General features: G+C 38.9%; 1 protein-coding gene across 1 annotated transcript in view; it reads left to right on the plus strand.

Moving 5' to 3' along the window:
• The window catches only part of Cachd1 (cache domain containing 1), a 200531-nt gene that overhangs the window by 124118 nt on the left and 58638 nt on the right, over nt 1-17775 (plus strand). Inside the window, exon 4 of the mRNA XM_026411015.2 lies at nt 173-279. Within this exon, the coding sequence (XP_026266800.1) occupies nt 173-279 (107 nt within the window). The remainder of the gene's footprint in view (nt 1-172; nt 280-17775) is intronic.

Below are 17775 nucleotides of genomic sequence, written 5' to 3' on the forward strand. Positions count from 1 at the left end.
CAGGCCTGAATTTTTTTTTAATATTTAAGTTTTTAATGTTAAATTACTATTCTTCTGTTTATTGGCTGAACTTTTTTGTACATAGTATGAACTATTGTATTTGTTGGTTGGTTTTTCTAGATCAGAAAACCCCCAAATAAGCATTGTTAATCTTACTTTACTTTTGTTTCAGATTCGATGGGAACTTTAATACCAATGTATCTAGAACAATCAGTTGTGATCGACTTTCCACCACTGTTAATAGCCGAGCCTTCAATCCAGGACGAGACTTAAATTCAGGTCAGTAATTTGTTTGTTTTATAAGGGTGAACTATTTTCTATCAAGTTTAAGTGGAATACATGTATTGCCTCAAACATTTTCCCTCACATTTTGAAGAAAATTATCACATACCCAAAATTGGATATTTCTTTCTGATAAGTTAACCCTCAATAGAGAGAGGAAAAAAATATCAAGCTGGCATCTACTGTCTAGTTATACATATGGCATGTGCCAAGGACCTTGCTAGACTCTTCAATCCATTATCTTGTTATGTGTTTTATATTTGTATTTTAAAGGTTACTTTAGAGACCTACTTATGTTTGCAACAGAATTGTTGGACTTCATTTGCATTGTGTATTTATAATTTTAAATTGGGGGGTTTTCTGGAAGAATGATGGAAGAGGTTTTCTACCAGTTAATGTTACCACATAATATCATAGATTCAGGTTAAACTTTCTTCCTGTCTCATTGGAACTCAGGTCCACGCAGTGGGAATAACTACTAAGTACCTATGTTTATCTAGCTCCTGACAGCGTCAGAGTAACATGATGTCTCTGCTTTCTTGCCCTGGAGTTCCACTTCATGTTTCTCCCATTTTGTCTTGTGTACACTTGCTGATTGATGGATCTCAGAGCCTGGAGGCTTCACCTTTTTGGAGCTGGAAGAAATTTTAGAAATAATACCAGCCTCAATTTTTAGATATTACTGAGGAAGAAGCCAAAGCCCAGAATGGTCCTAAGTTTTCCTTTATTACTGGGAAGTTGAAGGATAAAATCCTTGAACATGAGAAATATATTTCCCAAAGCCCACTTCTTTTGTAGACATGCAGAACCCAAGAGAGAAGCCATAGGATGAGAACATTTACTTGTAGGGCCCCAACCAGTCTCTGGGAAAGAAATATATAATCATGAGGAACTGTATACACAAACCAGGCAATCTACTAGGTCTGGAAAAAAAAGACTTATAAGTTTTATATTTCTTAGAGATAATAAAACTATAGCTGCTAGATAAATGGTCCAATCCAAATATGCCACGCACGTATTCTCTGGGCCAGTATATAGTAGAGTCAATAATTTTTAAAAAAATTTTGTTTTAACATTTATTTTTTTAGTTGTACTTGGACACAATCTCTCTATTTTGACTTATTTTTTAATGTGATGCTGAGGGTAGAACCCGGGGCCTCACACGTGCTAGGCAAGTGCTCTACCACTGAGCCACAACCCCAGCCGAAGTCAATAATTTTTTAATTGGTCAGAGAAACTGAAAGCCTTCAGGAGCAGGTAAGGTTTACTGCTAGAAAGGAAGATAAATGAGAATATTTTTCAGTAATAACAGAAAAAAGTAGATAAAAGTATGGAATGGCCAAAAAAAAAAAAAATTAAGTGTGGAAGATTTCATAACTGACACCGGGCTCAGAGCTGGTACATTATTCTCCAGGTTCTCAAATTCAGTACTTTACCTCTTTCCCTGAAAAAAAGTTCATTAACACAAGACATGTGACTGGGTCTGAAGATTTGAGGTTGAAGCAGCAATCTTTTAATAGAATCAGATCTAAGTGTGTCCCCAAAATGTACAAGGTAATTTAATATTGTATGTAGTTATTCTTTTTTGCAATTCATGCAAACTTGTGGGATTATTTATTTGAATTAATAAAGAAAACAGTGCATTACATCATGTACAACCACAAGAATGGGACGTTATACTTCATGTATGTATACTATGTTCAAATACATTCTACTGTTATCTATAACTAAGGAAAAAAAAGATATTTTTAGTGCAACTGGTAACATCACAGAAACTTTATAGTATTTCTGGAGAAAATGATTATTACCATAAATGATGAAATATGAAATAGTTTGCCATTGGTAATATAATTTAATCATATTATTGGTAATATGATTACCTATGAAATATACAAAATGCAAGTACAGTTGCCTCCCAAGCAGCACCACCAAGTCCCTAGAGTTCAGCTGGCTGCGTCTGTCTCTACACTGTTAATAAATCTTATTCTTGTTTTCATAATTTGATAAAAAAGAGAGAGACAGAGAGAAAACAATGCATTATTCATTCAAACAAGATCTAGAAGGATCTAGTCATTAGTGATAGTGGGTATATTTAAGTGATGTAACAGTGGTGTATTTTATTTTCTTATTTTAATTAAGCATTCATAGCTTTTATAATCAGCTTATTATAAATCAGCTCCTGATTATTTATAATACCTAGTATTATGTAAATACTAAGTAAACAGTTGCTATACTTATTGGTTAGGGAATGATGACAAGAAAAAAAAATTTTACCTGATCAGTACAGATTCAGTTTATTTCTGAATATTTTTAATCAAAGTTTGGGTGAATCCACAGATATGGCTGACTAACTGTACTTTCAAATGTTTGTTCTCTATTTTGGTAACTAATACCTTGCTTAACATACCTCTGACAACAGATCCTCAGTCTGGTGCTGAGTTTCTAGCAAAGCTCTGTTATCTCCTGGCTCTATGATTGGGACCATAAGAAAGGGCAAATTGGGGCAGGCGGGTGGTGCATGTTCACTTGTGTCCAGAATGAGGCTCCCCTGCCACGGCCACCAACCTCAGTGGGTAGGCCAGACCTTGGAGGATCTGGAAGCTTCTGCAGCCAGGGCCACATCCCCATTTCCTTATTTTGAAGGATCAAATCCTTAAACATGACAAAAGTATTTCCCAAAGCCCAGTTCTCTTGTAGACATACAAAACTCATTCATGCATCATTACTAGTAGTATTATACCTTTTTCTTAGTGGATACAGAAAAAGCAATTTTTTCCAAGCTATTGCCTCTTCTCTACCAATTGGAAATAAATACATAACAATGTGTTCAGCAGTTATTTATTAAGCATTCTCTACATGTTAAATTCTAGGCCAGGAGCTATAAACAAAACAAAGAACAAAATTCAGAGGTTAAGAGCTGTAGATTTTGAACAAATAGACAAGTAAATGCTCAGGTCGATGATGAGGAGTGCCTCTGTGGTTCCACTGTGTCCCAGGTGAGCCTGATGAGAGGAGCCTAATGCTAGGTGTTCAGATCTTGAGGCTTCACCCTGCTGAATGGGTGATGCCAATTATCAAAGCGCTTGAGGCTGCAAGTTGGTCTCATTCTCTCTTTCACCCATGTGATGCCTTCCACCATGCTTCAAGAAGACCTCCAGAAGATCCTGTCCCTGGACCTCAGATTTCCCACCTCCAGAGCTGTGAGCCAAATAAACCAAATAAGTTACTCAGGCTGTGGTATTCTGTTGTAGCAGCACAGAACAGACTAAGACAGATGCTGTCAAGGAAAAATAATTCAGAGTTGAGACAGGGAATGCTGTTGTTTGGGGTTTTGGTGTGGAAACAGGAGGAGACTTACTGTTTTATGTAAGGGCTCATTGGTGAGATCTGAAAAAGTGGGGGCTGTAAGTCATGAGAATAACTGGTGGAAATATATCCCATGCAAGGGTCTTGAGTTAGGAGAATGTTGGGTGTGCTCCAAACTGCAAGAAGCTGTGATGGGGAGTGAATGATGAAGGAGAGTAGAAGATTAGGTCAGATAAGTAGTTGAGGGCTGGATCACCAAAAGCCTTTCCTTACTGGCCATTTTAAGGATTTTTAGCTTTTGTCTGAATAAAATTTAAGGCCATCAGAGGGTTTGATGCAGGGAAACAATCTACTTAATTAGAGCTGCTGTGATAAGAGAAAGGCCAAGATACAGGCAGTTAAGTGAGATGCTTATTAGATGCCTAAGGAGAAAGGACTTTGGACAGTTGGCTATACAGGCCTATAGTCCAGGAACAGGGTCAGGCTAGAGATTTAAATTTGGGACTTATCATGTCTAGGTGTAGTAATACCTCAATTATGGATGGAACTTGCTAAAATCATATAGCAGATGACTGGAGTTAGAAAAGAGAAGAACTCCAGAGACTGTCTTGGGACACTTTGTCACTTAGAGGACTCTCAGAAGCAACCCAAAAGGAATCAGAAGGGACAGTCAGTCTCCTAGGGAGAGAACCAAGAAGAACATCTCCCTGAAGCTAAGTGATGAAAGTGTTTCAGAACACTTTCTTGGGGAGAGATTGACTGTCAGGCAGTCCCAGTAAGTGAGGGTTAGAAACCTGACCACAGGATTTAGCAACATACAGTCACTGGTGAGCCTGAGAAGAGGTGCTGGGTGTAGTAGCAGCATAGAATGAAAGGCTGATGGCGATGGGTTTAAGCTCTTGAGAATGGAGGAGAGACGTTGAAGACAGTAATTGCATGAAGTTTTGCTTAAAGAAAAACTGAAGGGCCTTAGGAGTCCAGAGTGTATTTTTACATTGAACGAAGTTAGAGCAAGTTCATGTGATAAAGGGAATGATCCAGCAGAGAAAAGCTAATGATACAGGAGCCTTCTCCTCGATGAAGTGAGAGATGGTTGCATCACAGGTAGAGGAAAGGAAAAGTCAGTGATTAGAGATGCCCAGAGGATGATAGGTGTAGTGTCACAATACCTGGAAACTGGGGACATTCCTGCTTTAGTAATTCTATTTTCTTGGAGAATCAAGAAGCAATATCATGAGCTAAGAGTTAAAGACCTATTAGCTGAACTACAGTTACATTCTGTTACTAAGATTTAGAGTAAAACTTAGCTGCACAAATGATCAAAACCCCTACAAGAGCTGGGGTACGATTCACCAATAGAGTGCTTGTCCAGCTTGCATGAGACCCGAGGTCAATCCCCAGCACTGAAAAAGTAGAAGAATCTCTATGAAGTGCAGTGTTTGTTGTTAAAGGAGAGTTAAGAGGATTTGAAAACTAGAGTGAAGATGACAGGGGTAAGTAGAACATAGAGACTTGAATTTTGACATTTCTAAGAGCATGACTCAAGTGTAACCTACTGCCTACCAAGAGTTGTTCTCGGCACAGTTGACACAGCTAGATTTACAAGCAGCCTTTGGCAATATTTAGGTATTTAAGAACTGATTTGCTTTTGAAGTCGTGTGTCGCTCTAGCAGGCAGCGGCTGACTCCCAAAGTCCACATACTTGAGCAGTTATTTGTAATATGAGAGGAGTGGTAGGTGGTGAAGGGTGACCTCAGAGTTCCCCCTATTCCTCCTCCTACAGCACATACCCCCTTTTCAGAGCAGAGTTAATGTGCTCCTGGGCTATCACATGTCCGATATTTACATCTGTAAGATGTCCAGCCTCAGGCTCTTTCAGACTGTATATAATCCATCAATGGGCCCCTAATTGATAACACAGTTTCAGATTGCTGTTCAGACTAGCTGGAAACAGACTCACATAAATTATAAACCATTCTTAGATTCATTTATCCAAAACTAGGTCATGTGTTCATCCATTCAACACACATGTGCAGTCTTTTTCTTAAAACCACCCCTGCCAGATCTCTGCTTTCTAAATTGACTCCTTGTCCCTGATTCCATTCAAGTAACTAAAGTTTGACAGTGCATGTGTTATATTATGGTGCTGCTAATGTTTTGCTCAGTCTCTTTCCTGCTTTTATCCCTCATTTCTCACTCTGTCTCTCTCTCTTTTTTTTTTTCTTTAAAATTCCTGCTGAGCTATTTTCTTGTACGTGGCCTGATCCCTAAAGAGAGTTTATTTGAAGAGTCCAAGGAAAGTTGCCTCTTGCTCTCTTGAGTTATGCAATTGAGGTGAGAGTGGAAGTGGGAGTTAGTCTTTCTTGCTGAAAGAAAAAGTGTCTGGACTTTCTTTATTGTGTTTGATTTTTTAAAGAGTATTTGAAGTTACAAACTTCGATCTTGGTAACGTTGCAGTCTTCATTGAGATATAGGATTCATGGGGTGTAAGGGGCATTTAGAAGTCACGTTACAGAGGTAAATGCTACAGGAGGTACAGGTGGGCCCCAAAGGCTATAGACTGCTCATTTCAGTAACTTCAGCACTTCTGTGGTGAGTAATCACTGTTCTCCCTTCTGTAAAATGCACATGGTCCTCGGGCTGGGGTTGTGGCTCAGTGGTAGAGCGCTCGCCTAGGATGTGTGAGGCCCAGAGTTCGATCCTTAGCACCACATAAAAATAAATAAATAAATAAAATAATGGTGTTGTGTCCAACTACAATATAAAAATATTTTTTTTAAAAAAATACACATGGTGCTCAATTTACAATGGTTTGACTGATACTGGTACAAAGGCAAAACTCATTCATTAGAAAATATATTTGAATGTCGATCTTTTTCCAGGATAGCAAGGTGAGGTTTGACACCCACTCATGATGCTGGGCAGGGAGACAGCTGCAGCTCCCGGTTAGTCACCTCAATCAGGAGGAGAGACAACTAAGACTCCACACTGTACTATGTTCCTTAGCTAGGATGTACAGTAGGTTAAGTGTATTAAATGCATTTTTCTACTTAACAATACTCTTAACTCACAGTGGGTTAATCAGGACAGAGCTCCATTGTAAGTCAAGAAGCATCTGTTTATTGAAAATGAACTGCTAAATAAGAATTGGCAAATTTTCCTAGTAAGGAAAAAAAAAAGAACCATGCTGTATCTAAAATAAAAGAACAACACTCAGCCAAACTAGGAATCTCTGGTTCTTTTTTATGCCCAATTACCCCAGCTGCACAATTGCATTAGTTTCATAAAAGATGTGGTAATTACTTATATAACATCTAAAAAACTATTCAGTTTCTCAATTCTTCTACTCCTATGATTTGGTTTATTTTCATCTATTTATGTGTATATGTACACAAACAAGATCAAGTAAAAAACAGAAGGTCCTTTTTTAACCCTGACTTCCCCCCTCAAGTTACTAGTTCAGAGTCTAGTCTGCTTAAAGTTCCTCACAACAACCCTATTTTATTGATTTCAGAATTTTTTGTAACTTTATTTTATTTATTTACATTTTTTAAAATGTGATACTGAAGATTGAACCCAGTTAGGCAAGTGCTCTACCACTGAGCCACAATCCCAGCCCCAATTTCAGAATATTTTAAAAGCTATATACTGATATATATTTATATACATAGGATCATAATGAAGAGAATGTGCTAGAGCACACTATATGAAATATTTTTAGCATATGAGATCATAATGACTAGAGATGATTTTTAACTTAAAAATGTATGTATGTGCACACATACTCATATATACATTTTTACATTTTCTTATATCATTTGGTGATGATTGTATAATATTGTTGAATTACCAGTCCAATTCAGTTTAACACTTAGATTTTCCCAGTTTATCACTGTATGTAAGATGCTTTCAGGCACAGTGGCACACACCTATGATCCTAGCAACTCAAGAAGCTGAGGCAGGAAGATGGCAAGTTCAAAGTCATCCTTAGCAACTTAGTCAGACTTTGTCTCAAAATACAGAATAAAGAAGGCTGGGGATGTAGCTCCCTGGTATTGCAAAAAAAGAAAAACAAAATCCTGGGTAGAATTTAAAGTGACTCCTCTACAATTGTACTTGACTTTTTTGTAGCCATTGACATATAAACCTCATTTTTGCAACTGTCATCCTTTGGTCTCTTAAAATTACTTTCTGCTATTTAGCCTCTTCTCAGATCTTTTTGTCTTTCTTCCAGGGCTGCTTTTCCTCTGTCTCTTTCTCAGGGTAGATGCCCCTACACACCCTCACTAATCGTCACCCTCGTGAAAGTTCTCAGTCAGGTTAACCCACACCCCAGTTTCTGCACGTGCTGCCAAATTCCAAATCTCTAGCTACAGCCCTGGCCCATTGATGAATTTATTTACTAAACAACCACCTTCAGTTTATCTCTCTATGATTATCTTATTGTAACTTCAATAATCAAACAGAAAACAAACTTGCCTCTGACCTCCCCAATCTGGGTCCCCAGTCCTGGTCACTGGCACCTCCATCCTGGTTACACAGTGAATCCTTCCTCCCCTTTTCCACCCTTCAGAGTTGTATTGGCTCAGCTACCATTCCTTTGTGTGACTTTGCTGCATGACATATTCTTATTATAGCATGTTTATTTTTTTCACGCTGGACATCTGCTAGACTTTGTGCTACTTTCTGTTTGCTCCTTTGTATATCAAGTGCCCAATCCAGGTTTTTGCCCATAGCAAGTACACAGTAGGTCCTTATGGAATGTTAAAATGAAAGGAGCTAGAATTTTCTTTATGCTTTTGTTTCTCCATTTTTATGGTGAAGTAATCAAGACTTCTGAAGGATCTCAATGGGGATGGGGGGGGCTGTGATTTTGATTTGTTATAAAGTAGCACCTGATTTTCTTAGCTTAACAGCAAATCTGCACACATAAAGGTCCCAGTATATAGAGTGACACAGGCTCTACAGATGAGTAATAGTCTTCAACATTCATAGGAAACTCCCTGTGATGAGTCCAAACACACTATGTATACAAGGTAACCAGTCTAGTGCCTCTTTATATGTCATAATTGATTTTATACATTCATGTTATTCTTGCCATAGATACCAAAGACAAGTGTCAGCATCATTTTATAGATGAGAAACAGGCCAGAGAAGTCAACTGATCACCTACAGTGAAATACCAAATTCTTGTAATTGACATGGCTAAATATTATGGGTCCTGACTCCAAGTCTAAAGGCCTCCCTATAATAGATCAATAAAGACAAGACATGTTTCTCTATTGCTATGTTTTGCCTGCTGACACTTGAAAATCTTAACATCTAAACCAAACCTAGAATCTCTGCACTCACCCAGACCTCCTTTTGGCCTGTGCTCCATATATCAGTTATGAGCAGTTTTGTTTTGCTGCTTGCCTAAGCTTGAGACCCAGAAACAACCCTGACTCCTTCCCCACTCTCCTTTATAAAAAGCTTCTCTCGGCTGGCAATTGCATGCAGTTCCTGTGCCAGACACCAAAGTAATGAAGACAAAGTTTTTGCCTGTAGAGTTTAAAACCTAGTCGTGTGTATGTGTACATTGGTGGGAGGGGAGTGGGGGAGAAAAGTCAAAACAGACAGTAGGGTGCTAAGTTAAAAAATGATAAAAGTAAACTGGTGCACGTGACTCAGGCCTTGCGCTCTGATCTGAGTCTTACAATGTGAATGGAAATTTCCAGGTGAGACATTTGTAGCAAGTGCATATTTTGAAATCTGAAAATGAGTTGCCAGAATGGATCTTTGTTTAAGAGGGAATGAGCATCAGAAAATAGAGCAGCACTCAGCCATATATGAATGGATCATGTATGTCAGTTTGGGTTTGGTTTGTTTTTGTTTGATTTGTTTATGTTTTTACTCTGAAGGCAACCAGCTGAGGGGGCACTGGAGGGCTTTGAGGATGGCAAGAAGTGTAGTTAGTCTGGCAAGGAGGGGAGATGGGCGTAGACTGTTCTATTCATCCAAGAGTGGGTGGTGGAGAGGGACCAAGGCTTATGCAGGATGGCTGGGTGAGGGTTGAATGGGATAGGGAAAGGGGAGAGTTGGTGTAGACCACTCTTTGAAGATGTTCGAGAAAAGTAGAGAAATCCCTGGTAACTTGGAATATAGGAAGGTCTTCATTGTTTTTGCTGCCATTAATATACTTTTTAAAAGTTAGATAAATTTGAAAATATTTTATGCTAAAGACACAAAAACAGTCTGGGAAGCCGTTTAATGTCTTGGGTTAGTGGGCCCTAACCTAGCTGATGATTTATCTGAGTTATCTTGGCTGCTTTGTTTAAAACAAACAAAAACTATTCTTTGGCTGCCAACCCAGACCCAATGGATCCAAAGGTTGACTTGGTAGAGACTGGAAATCCATAGGTTTCAGACAGGCTTGGGAACGACATTTTTTGTTAAATTTCTGTTATTCCTTTCATGAGTGAATTTGGAGATCTCCTCACCCTTTGGGCTTCTTGTAAGTGTGTCCTAGGACAGGAAGAAGGTAGGACAGTAGATATTTCCTGATTATGAATGATCCAGAAGTTTATCCTAGGTTTTCTGAGCCCATGAGCAGGCTGTCTCAAATGAATCAAGGACAGAATGGACTGGTTAATTTTGTGTAATATACTTAACCTCAAATGGGTATGAAGAGCCCTGAACTTGGGACAGAATCTGAGATTTAAGGATGTCCTTTCCTAACTATTAGTCTAAAATAAATACAAGGAAGTAGGAAAGGATCGCTGAGTTGTTGTTGGGAGCAAATTTGGTCAACTGTCCCTAATTCAACTTGACGGTGGGCATGTGGTGATGCAGTCTCTGGGTCCCATTCATGACTCTTCCCTTTTTGAAACAGAATGTCCTTAGCCATCAAATGGGAATAACGCTACCTCTTAGTCAACCTACACATTCTGACTCTTGCTGGCTAGTATGTCCTGGAAATTTAACCTCTCTATGCCTTGGTTTTCTGAATGATAAATAAAACCTACCTCATAGGGTTGTTGTAAGAAAGAACTGAGATACTGTATTTAAAAGAATTAATAAAATATCTGGTACGTGGTTACGTACTTAATATGCTTGCCAGTCCTGAAGCATCATACAGAGGACCCAGGAGTCTCTGAAATATGGCCTCTCCAGATTACATGGTAGCACTACTCAAGGTGGAAGTGGAGAGTGGAAATTTGAAAAGTAGAATAGGTTATGAAGCCAGGAATTTTATTTAGAGTCCTCAGAGGGTTGATTGACTTCTCCAAAATGTTTGCTATTTCACAGACTGTTCCTGAGAGGTGCTACATAAATTCTGGTCTGTTGAGGATGTGTGTGTGTGTGTTTGTGTGTCTGTTAGGATAGCTCTTGGATGTTCTGTTCATCAGGCTGTGGGAGGTGCGCTGCTTGGTGTGCTTGGCTGAGTATTGTTGGGCTGGGCATGAGAAAGCCTAGAGTTCTTGAGTTGGCACAAACTTTCCACTACAACTGTTTTCTTTTTGTCCCTACCTCTGGTGAATAATATTGAGAAAAACAAAAGTCTCCACCCAATTATAATTGGTTTCCCATAGATGGGGTGGTTTAAGGATTCAAAAAGTCAGGTCAGGAATTTTGGGGACATGGTTACGTTTTGTTTTGACTAGGGAGGCCATGACCAAAGAACTGGTTAGACAACGTGGATGGTAAAATTAGAAGGAAAATATTTGGGGGCTAGAGAATCTGATGCCCATATATTCATATGATTCACAGAAAATTTGTTGCACTATATGCTGGTGAATCTTGAGACTCAATAAATGAGAAATAAAGAGCACCTGAAAAGGGGAAAGGCATATTTTTTCAGCTGCTTATCTGATAACAGTTTGCAGTGGCTATTACGAAATTGTTGGTCTTTGTTTAGAATTAGCATGGGAACTAGAAGAAAAATAGTCAGCTCGTCGAAGTCCTTACCTGGAGAGCATAGAGCTTGCTGGAAAACCCGTTTCCATTTTGAGATATTCTTTCATCAGCATTTGATGGTGCAGAAATAAAAGAGCTCCTATACTCAAGAGCCTTACCTATGGAGGTGCTCTGGGCAAGAACATGCAGCACCCCAAGAATGGTGGTAAGCACCTCTCCACTGTGGCCTCTCTCCTGCGCTCTCACTGCAGCAAGCAGGGGATCTTCCATTGGTTTAATAGAAAGTGTTCTGGACCCAAAGGCAAAAGGTATGACTCCTGCATCATGCTTCACACAGAATGGAGACTCAATAAATATTTGGAAGGCAGGAAGAAAGTGAGTTTACTAAATCCACTGATTGAACTTACCTCCTACCATTTTAACAACTTTATGGTCATAGTTAAGTCACCTCCCCTGTCTCGTCTTCGGTTTTCTCCTCAAAAAAAAAAAAAAAAATCATGTTTTCAGTTTATCACCACACAGAAAACATAGATCAACTCTTATTTTGGAAATAAACTGAGTTAATTTAGATTTTTAAAAATATAATCATGTCTTTTAAATAGGGTTCTCTTCCATGGAGGCTCAATATTCTGTAAACATTTAAAAAATCATAGTGAAGTGGCTTGTACTAAATCTCACTATTTTCAATAGGAAAACTGTTGGAATTTAGATTTCCAGTGTCTATTGTCATGGAGAAAGTAAGAGAAGTGTGTCTGGTTTGAGTTTTTTTAGATTTTTCATTATCCAAACTTACCACAGGTGACTGACTTATTGCTTAAATGGAGATCTGTTGTGTGATTTTGAAAGCTACAAATAAATTTGAAATTTGAATAAAAAAAATCAGTAATTATGTTGAATTTATAAAATATATTTATAACGTTTCATAAAAAAAATAAGTAAAATGTCTGACCCATCATTATGATTTTTATCTAAATCCCATCTCCATCTGCTGATGGCCATCTGCTTAGCACCCTGGGAATTTTCAGTTGGTAGAGAAAGTTCATAACCTGCCAGTTTCTTATTATAGGCCTTTGATGTTTTTGTTTTTAGAAGTATTTTGTTTTTTCCTGAGCTGCTGTAAACTTACTCGTATTGATATAAAATAGGGTCAACACTGAGTACCTTGATATCTACATGTAGCTATTCGAAAGTGCATCTTCATAATAGTGGACCTCATGGTGAAACCTTCTTGATAAGCTGATTTCTAATCCATACGAATATTAAAAGGAGCAAGAGTCTCTTAGCATAAGGTCTTTTTAATCTGGTGATCACAAACCCTATCCCCTCCCAAAGGATTCCTGAATCGAATTAAAGGTATTCATGGATTAATTTGGATGTTAAATAAATTAGGTCCTTAATTTCACTACCCTCTAATTCACTGATTATATTGAGGCAACACTCCACAGTGACTTGCCATACTAGTGGCTGCCATTAAAGAAATCATGACTGTTTTTTATCCGAGAGAATGGTTGCTAAAGATGTCTTGTAGTACCATCATATGCTCATCTTGATTTCCCAATTATGGAAGATAATGGACTAATAGATTGTATTATTCCATTGTTTTACCACAGCAAAATACATGAGGCAGGCTAATGTATACCAAAAAGAGATTTTATTTTGGCAGGGGTCTGTATATAGAAATGGCCTTTCTTCCGGCAGAGCAATGAGGGAGCACGGGGTATTTTATAGCGATGGCAGAGAGCGCACATGTGTGTCTGTATTCACTAGTCAGTCTGTCTCCTTACTCAGCCACCAGTCACGGGGGCACCACCTTGAGGACCTTATCTAATCCTAATTACTTCCCAAAGGTCCTGCTTCTAAACACCATAGTCAGATTTAAGTTTCTGCCTTTAGGTCTCACAATAGAGATTAAACTTCAACACATGAACCCTTGAGGGACACACTCAAACCATTTCCAAAGATTAGCATGGGCCTACCATTAAATCTTTCTTGATGCATTAAGAAGGAAGCGCGTATAATGCTATAAACCTAAATTTTTAATATTTCTGAAAACCATTTCACTGTAATGGAGATATTAATGTCCTCTGACTTAGAGTTGGTTGGAGGAGGATTGTCCTGAACTTGTGACCAGATCCAAAGGTTTCCATTACATAGTCTTAAGCAAAATCCAAAAACAAAATTTTTAGGACTAAACACAATTTCTACTGGCTTCCTGATGGTCTGCAGGGCTTTATCCAAATACTTTTAAGCTATTAAGCTTCATTCTGGCTTTTAAGGGCTTACAGTAAAAGAGATTCTATAATGCTTCTATAATTAACTTATTACTTGAGATGGGAAAACACTTCCTCTCATTGCTCTTACTCATCAGAGATCACAGCTTGTGATGGCTCCTCATTTTTTAAAGGCTGGCATTAAGTTTTCTCCATCATGCTCATCTAAATAACATTTCCTGATATGTTTGCACATTTTGTACATAGTGCTGACATAGCTTTTAAATTAATAGGAAGTAAAGTTGCTCCCTCTTTCCTCTTTCTTTCTTTCTTTCTTTCTTTCTTTCTTTCTTTCTTTCTTTCTTTCTCTCTTTCTCTCTTTCTCTCTCTCTCTCTCTTTGTTTCTTCTACAAACTTTATGAAAGCCAGTTGGAACTTTGTTCTTCCTCTCCAGTTATAAATATATGGTTTCTGACTTATAGTGGTGCCACTTAGTATTTTTCAGCTTTACAATGTCACAAAACTGATACACATGCAGCAGAACTCATCCTTTACATTTGAGTCTTTTTCTGGACTTGTGACATATGGGATGATATTCTCTCCTGACACTGGGCAGTGGCCTGACTGGCTACCAGTTAGTCATATGATCCCATGAGCAAGTGTCCTGTACTCTACAGTGTACTCTGTTTCTAGTGCCTTTTGGATATTCTGTTCAGGGTGTTCCATCTTACATCTACAAAATGTCCATCCAGGTGTGTGCATGAGATAGTCAACACTTGATTATAAAATATTTGTGCTCAATGCCCAACTGTAGACTAGCACAATGCTATGCATGTGTTTGAGGTAGGCGAGGCTAAGCTCTGATACTCAGTAGGTGAGATGTCTTCATCATTTTTATTTTATATTTTCAGCAATGCAGGGTTTATCAGATGTCACCTGGTGGTAAGCCAAGGAGCATCATCCATTCTTCCTGTTGACATTCATTCTTTACCTTTTTACCACTCTTTTCTTTTGAATTCTAGAGGGTTTTTAGGAACTCCTTGTCCAATCCATTGCTTTGCACATGAGGAAATAATTGAAGTAATAAAATTTCATAGGGGACAGAAGTGAAGAGACTTAGCCAAGATCTTGGTTCACTCAGCAAACACTGGCAGTGCTTGCTAACATCCAGGCCTGTGGGAGGCCCTGGGAGTTTGATGGATAGAGCTGATTGGTTCCCGCCTTCACATAGCTTACTGTGCCTCTGCATGTGAGGTGTTAATAAAATATCCTTATAAATAAATACACAGAGCACTACCAAGTTTTACTGTGAAAGAATTTATTGGGTATTATACAAGAGGGTGAAAACTGAGGGTGGTCAGGAAAGGACCTCTGTGAAGGTGAGATTTAAGACAAAACTTGAAGGATACAAATAAAGCTAAGTGGGTGAAAAGTGGGAGAAAAGAGTTATCTCGGCCCTAAGGCTTGCCTTACAAAGGCTCTGGCCCATTTGTGGAACTGAAAGAATGAGCTGTTGATGCTCAATGTAGTGAGCTAACGAGGAAGAAAGTGAAATTGGAGCATTCAGAGGAACCAGATTGTACAGGGTTTGTAGAATTTGGATTAAATGGTAGATACAGTACCATGGGGAAACCTTTGAAAGGTTTTAAGTAAAGCAACAGTGGGATCTGTTTTACATTTTTGGAAGATGCCTCTGGAGCTCTGTGGAGAGTAACTTTAAGGTCAGATGTCTTGCCAGGCTTAAGATGGGATTTGAACCATGGCTGCTCATTCCCAGTCCATTCTGACCTGTCACAGTCTTCCTTCTAGTACGTAAGTGCCAGCATGAGGTAAATAGAAAGTGCACAGTAGTACTGGGCCCATGTCCAAATGGCCTTCTCAGTTTTGCTCAAGTTGACAAAATGCAAGAAAAAGAGTCCTAAGGCTCCTATCTCTAACCTGTTGAACACCTATAGAAGATTAAAATGTCTCAGCTATAGAGTTTCTCGGTCACATTAAAGCCTCCTCTCTCACTGGGCACTGTGGTGCATGTCTTTAATCCCAGTGGCTCGGGAGGCTGAGACAGGAGAATTGAGAGTTCAAAGCTAGCCTCAGCAACGGCCAGGCACTAAGCAACTCAGTGAGACCCTGTCTCTAAGTAAATACAAAATAGGGTTGGGGATGTGACTCAGTGGTTGAGTGTCCCTAAGTTCAATTCCTGATACCCCCCAAAATAAATAAATAAATAAATAAATAAATAAATACAAGCTCCCTCTCTTGTCTATCTTGTCTAAAATATGCTATTTGTTGTTCAGTGTTGCTCAGAGTCATGCTCGCTGTGATACAACAGATGTCTGTGCCATCCTCAGCTAACTAAAGCTGGTGGATAGTGGCAAACCCTTGGGCGCTGGCCTTCCCAGCTTATTGTGCTAGTCCTAGCAGTTCAACGGTGTGTTTTTTCTCCCATAATTCATTCTTATTTCAATTATAAAGTTATTTCTCTTTGTTAAGTATCTCTTTAGTTGTACCTATTTACCTTGTATATTTACAAACAAATGCAAGTTATTATTGACAGGGACCTGTATATTCATTCATATATTTATTCTGCTTCTCAAGAAAGACTTAGGTTTGCCTGTTGACTGCTAACTGATTCAGAATGTATTGCAGACATACAGAAGTACAAAAGTGTTCTAGAAAGAGTAAGGGCTGTAGAGCCAGACACCTCCAGATCAAGTCATGCCTTTCTGGCCTTGAATAAGTTCTGCATCTATGAAGTGAGAATAAAAGAAAAAACTCATGGGGTTTATTTGTCTGCTTTCCATCATGGTGACAAAATACCAGAAGAAAAAAATGAAGTTAATGAAGGAAAGATTTATTTTGGCTCAGTTTGAGAAGTTTCTGTCCATGATTACATGACTCCACTATGTCTAGATCTGAGGTGAAGCAGAGGCAGAGCATCATAGTGAAAGGGTGTGGTGGAGAAAAGCTGCTCAGCTCATGGAATCAAGGAAACAGAGAAAAGAGGAGGCTAGGGACCAAATATACCCTTTGAAGGCATATCCCCAGTGACCTGCCTCGTCCAAATAAGTCATACCTCCCAAAAAGTTTGCACCACTACCTAGTAGTGCCACAGGCAGGCAATAAATCTGTAGCACATGGCCTTTGGGAGATATTTCAGATACAAACCATAACAAGGGGCGATTATGAAAAGTGGCATGCTGTATATATAGATTGATGCTCAATAAAATTGTGAGTTTTATTAGCAAAACAGCTTTATGGAGGAATATTGATATCCAATAAATTTTACATTTTAACGTGTACAGTTACAACATTTTGGCATGCATAGACCCGTGAAATCATCCCATGAGCAGGCTTTCTATCTCTCCATTTGCCTGTCAATTTCTTTGTTAGTCGTATAGGCAAACATTCTCAGCAAGTCAGTGGTATTTGGAGAGGGGAGTGGTTAGCATTGTAAAAAACACTTTAAATTGTCATTGCTTTGATATTGATGTAATTAAAATATTTATTTTGATTAGATTTGGTGTTAGAGGAAAGTAAGATTTTTTTTTTTTAACTTATGGACACAAGCGCAAATTGTCTCAGCCTGTGTGCGGCAGACACTAGCTGCGCAGCTCTCAGAGAATATGGGCCTGGATGTGAAAAGAACTGGGGACCCCTGCTTCAGGGATACAGATACAGGTCCTGCTCATTAATAGCTTAAAGCTTGATGCTGTGTATTATGGGCCCATGGGTTGGGCATCTGCCCAGATTTTTTTCTGGATAACTTCCAGCATGTGTGAGGAATGAGTGTATAGGACCCTGTGTTTGGACACCTGCCCGAGTGGCTAGAACATGTAACTGGTTCATATGAAAGGGGGATCCCCTCTGGCCTGCTCTTGTTCACCACTACATCCAGGTCAGAGAAGGGCCTATGTGGATTGCACACCACAGTGATAGATCACCGCTGGATTCTGGGGACCTCATTATCATCATATCCATTATCTTCTGCTAGTATCAAATGGTGGATTAAGTTTAATCAGATGCCAAAGGAATCCACAGCAGGATTTGAACAACTTTGCCTGATACTGTGCTATAATGTGGA

Source organism: Urocitellus parryii, chromosome 11 (genome assembly GCF_045843805.1).
Source record: "Urocitellus parryii isolate mUroPar1 chromosome 11, mUroPar1.hap1, whole genome shotgun sequence".
Classification (NCBI taxonomy): Eukaryota; Metazoa; Chordata; class Mammalia; order Rodentia; family Sciuridae; genus Urocitellus; species Urocitellus parryii.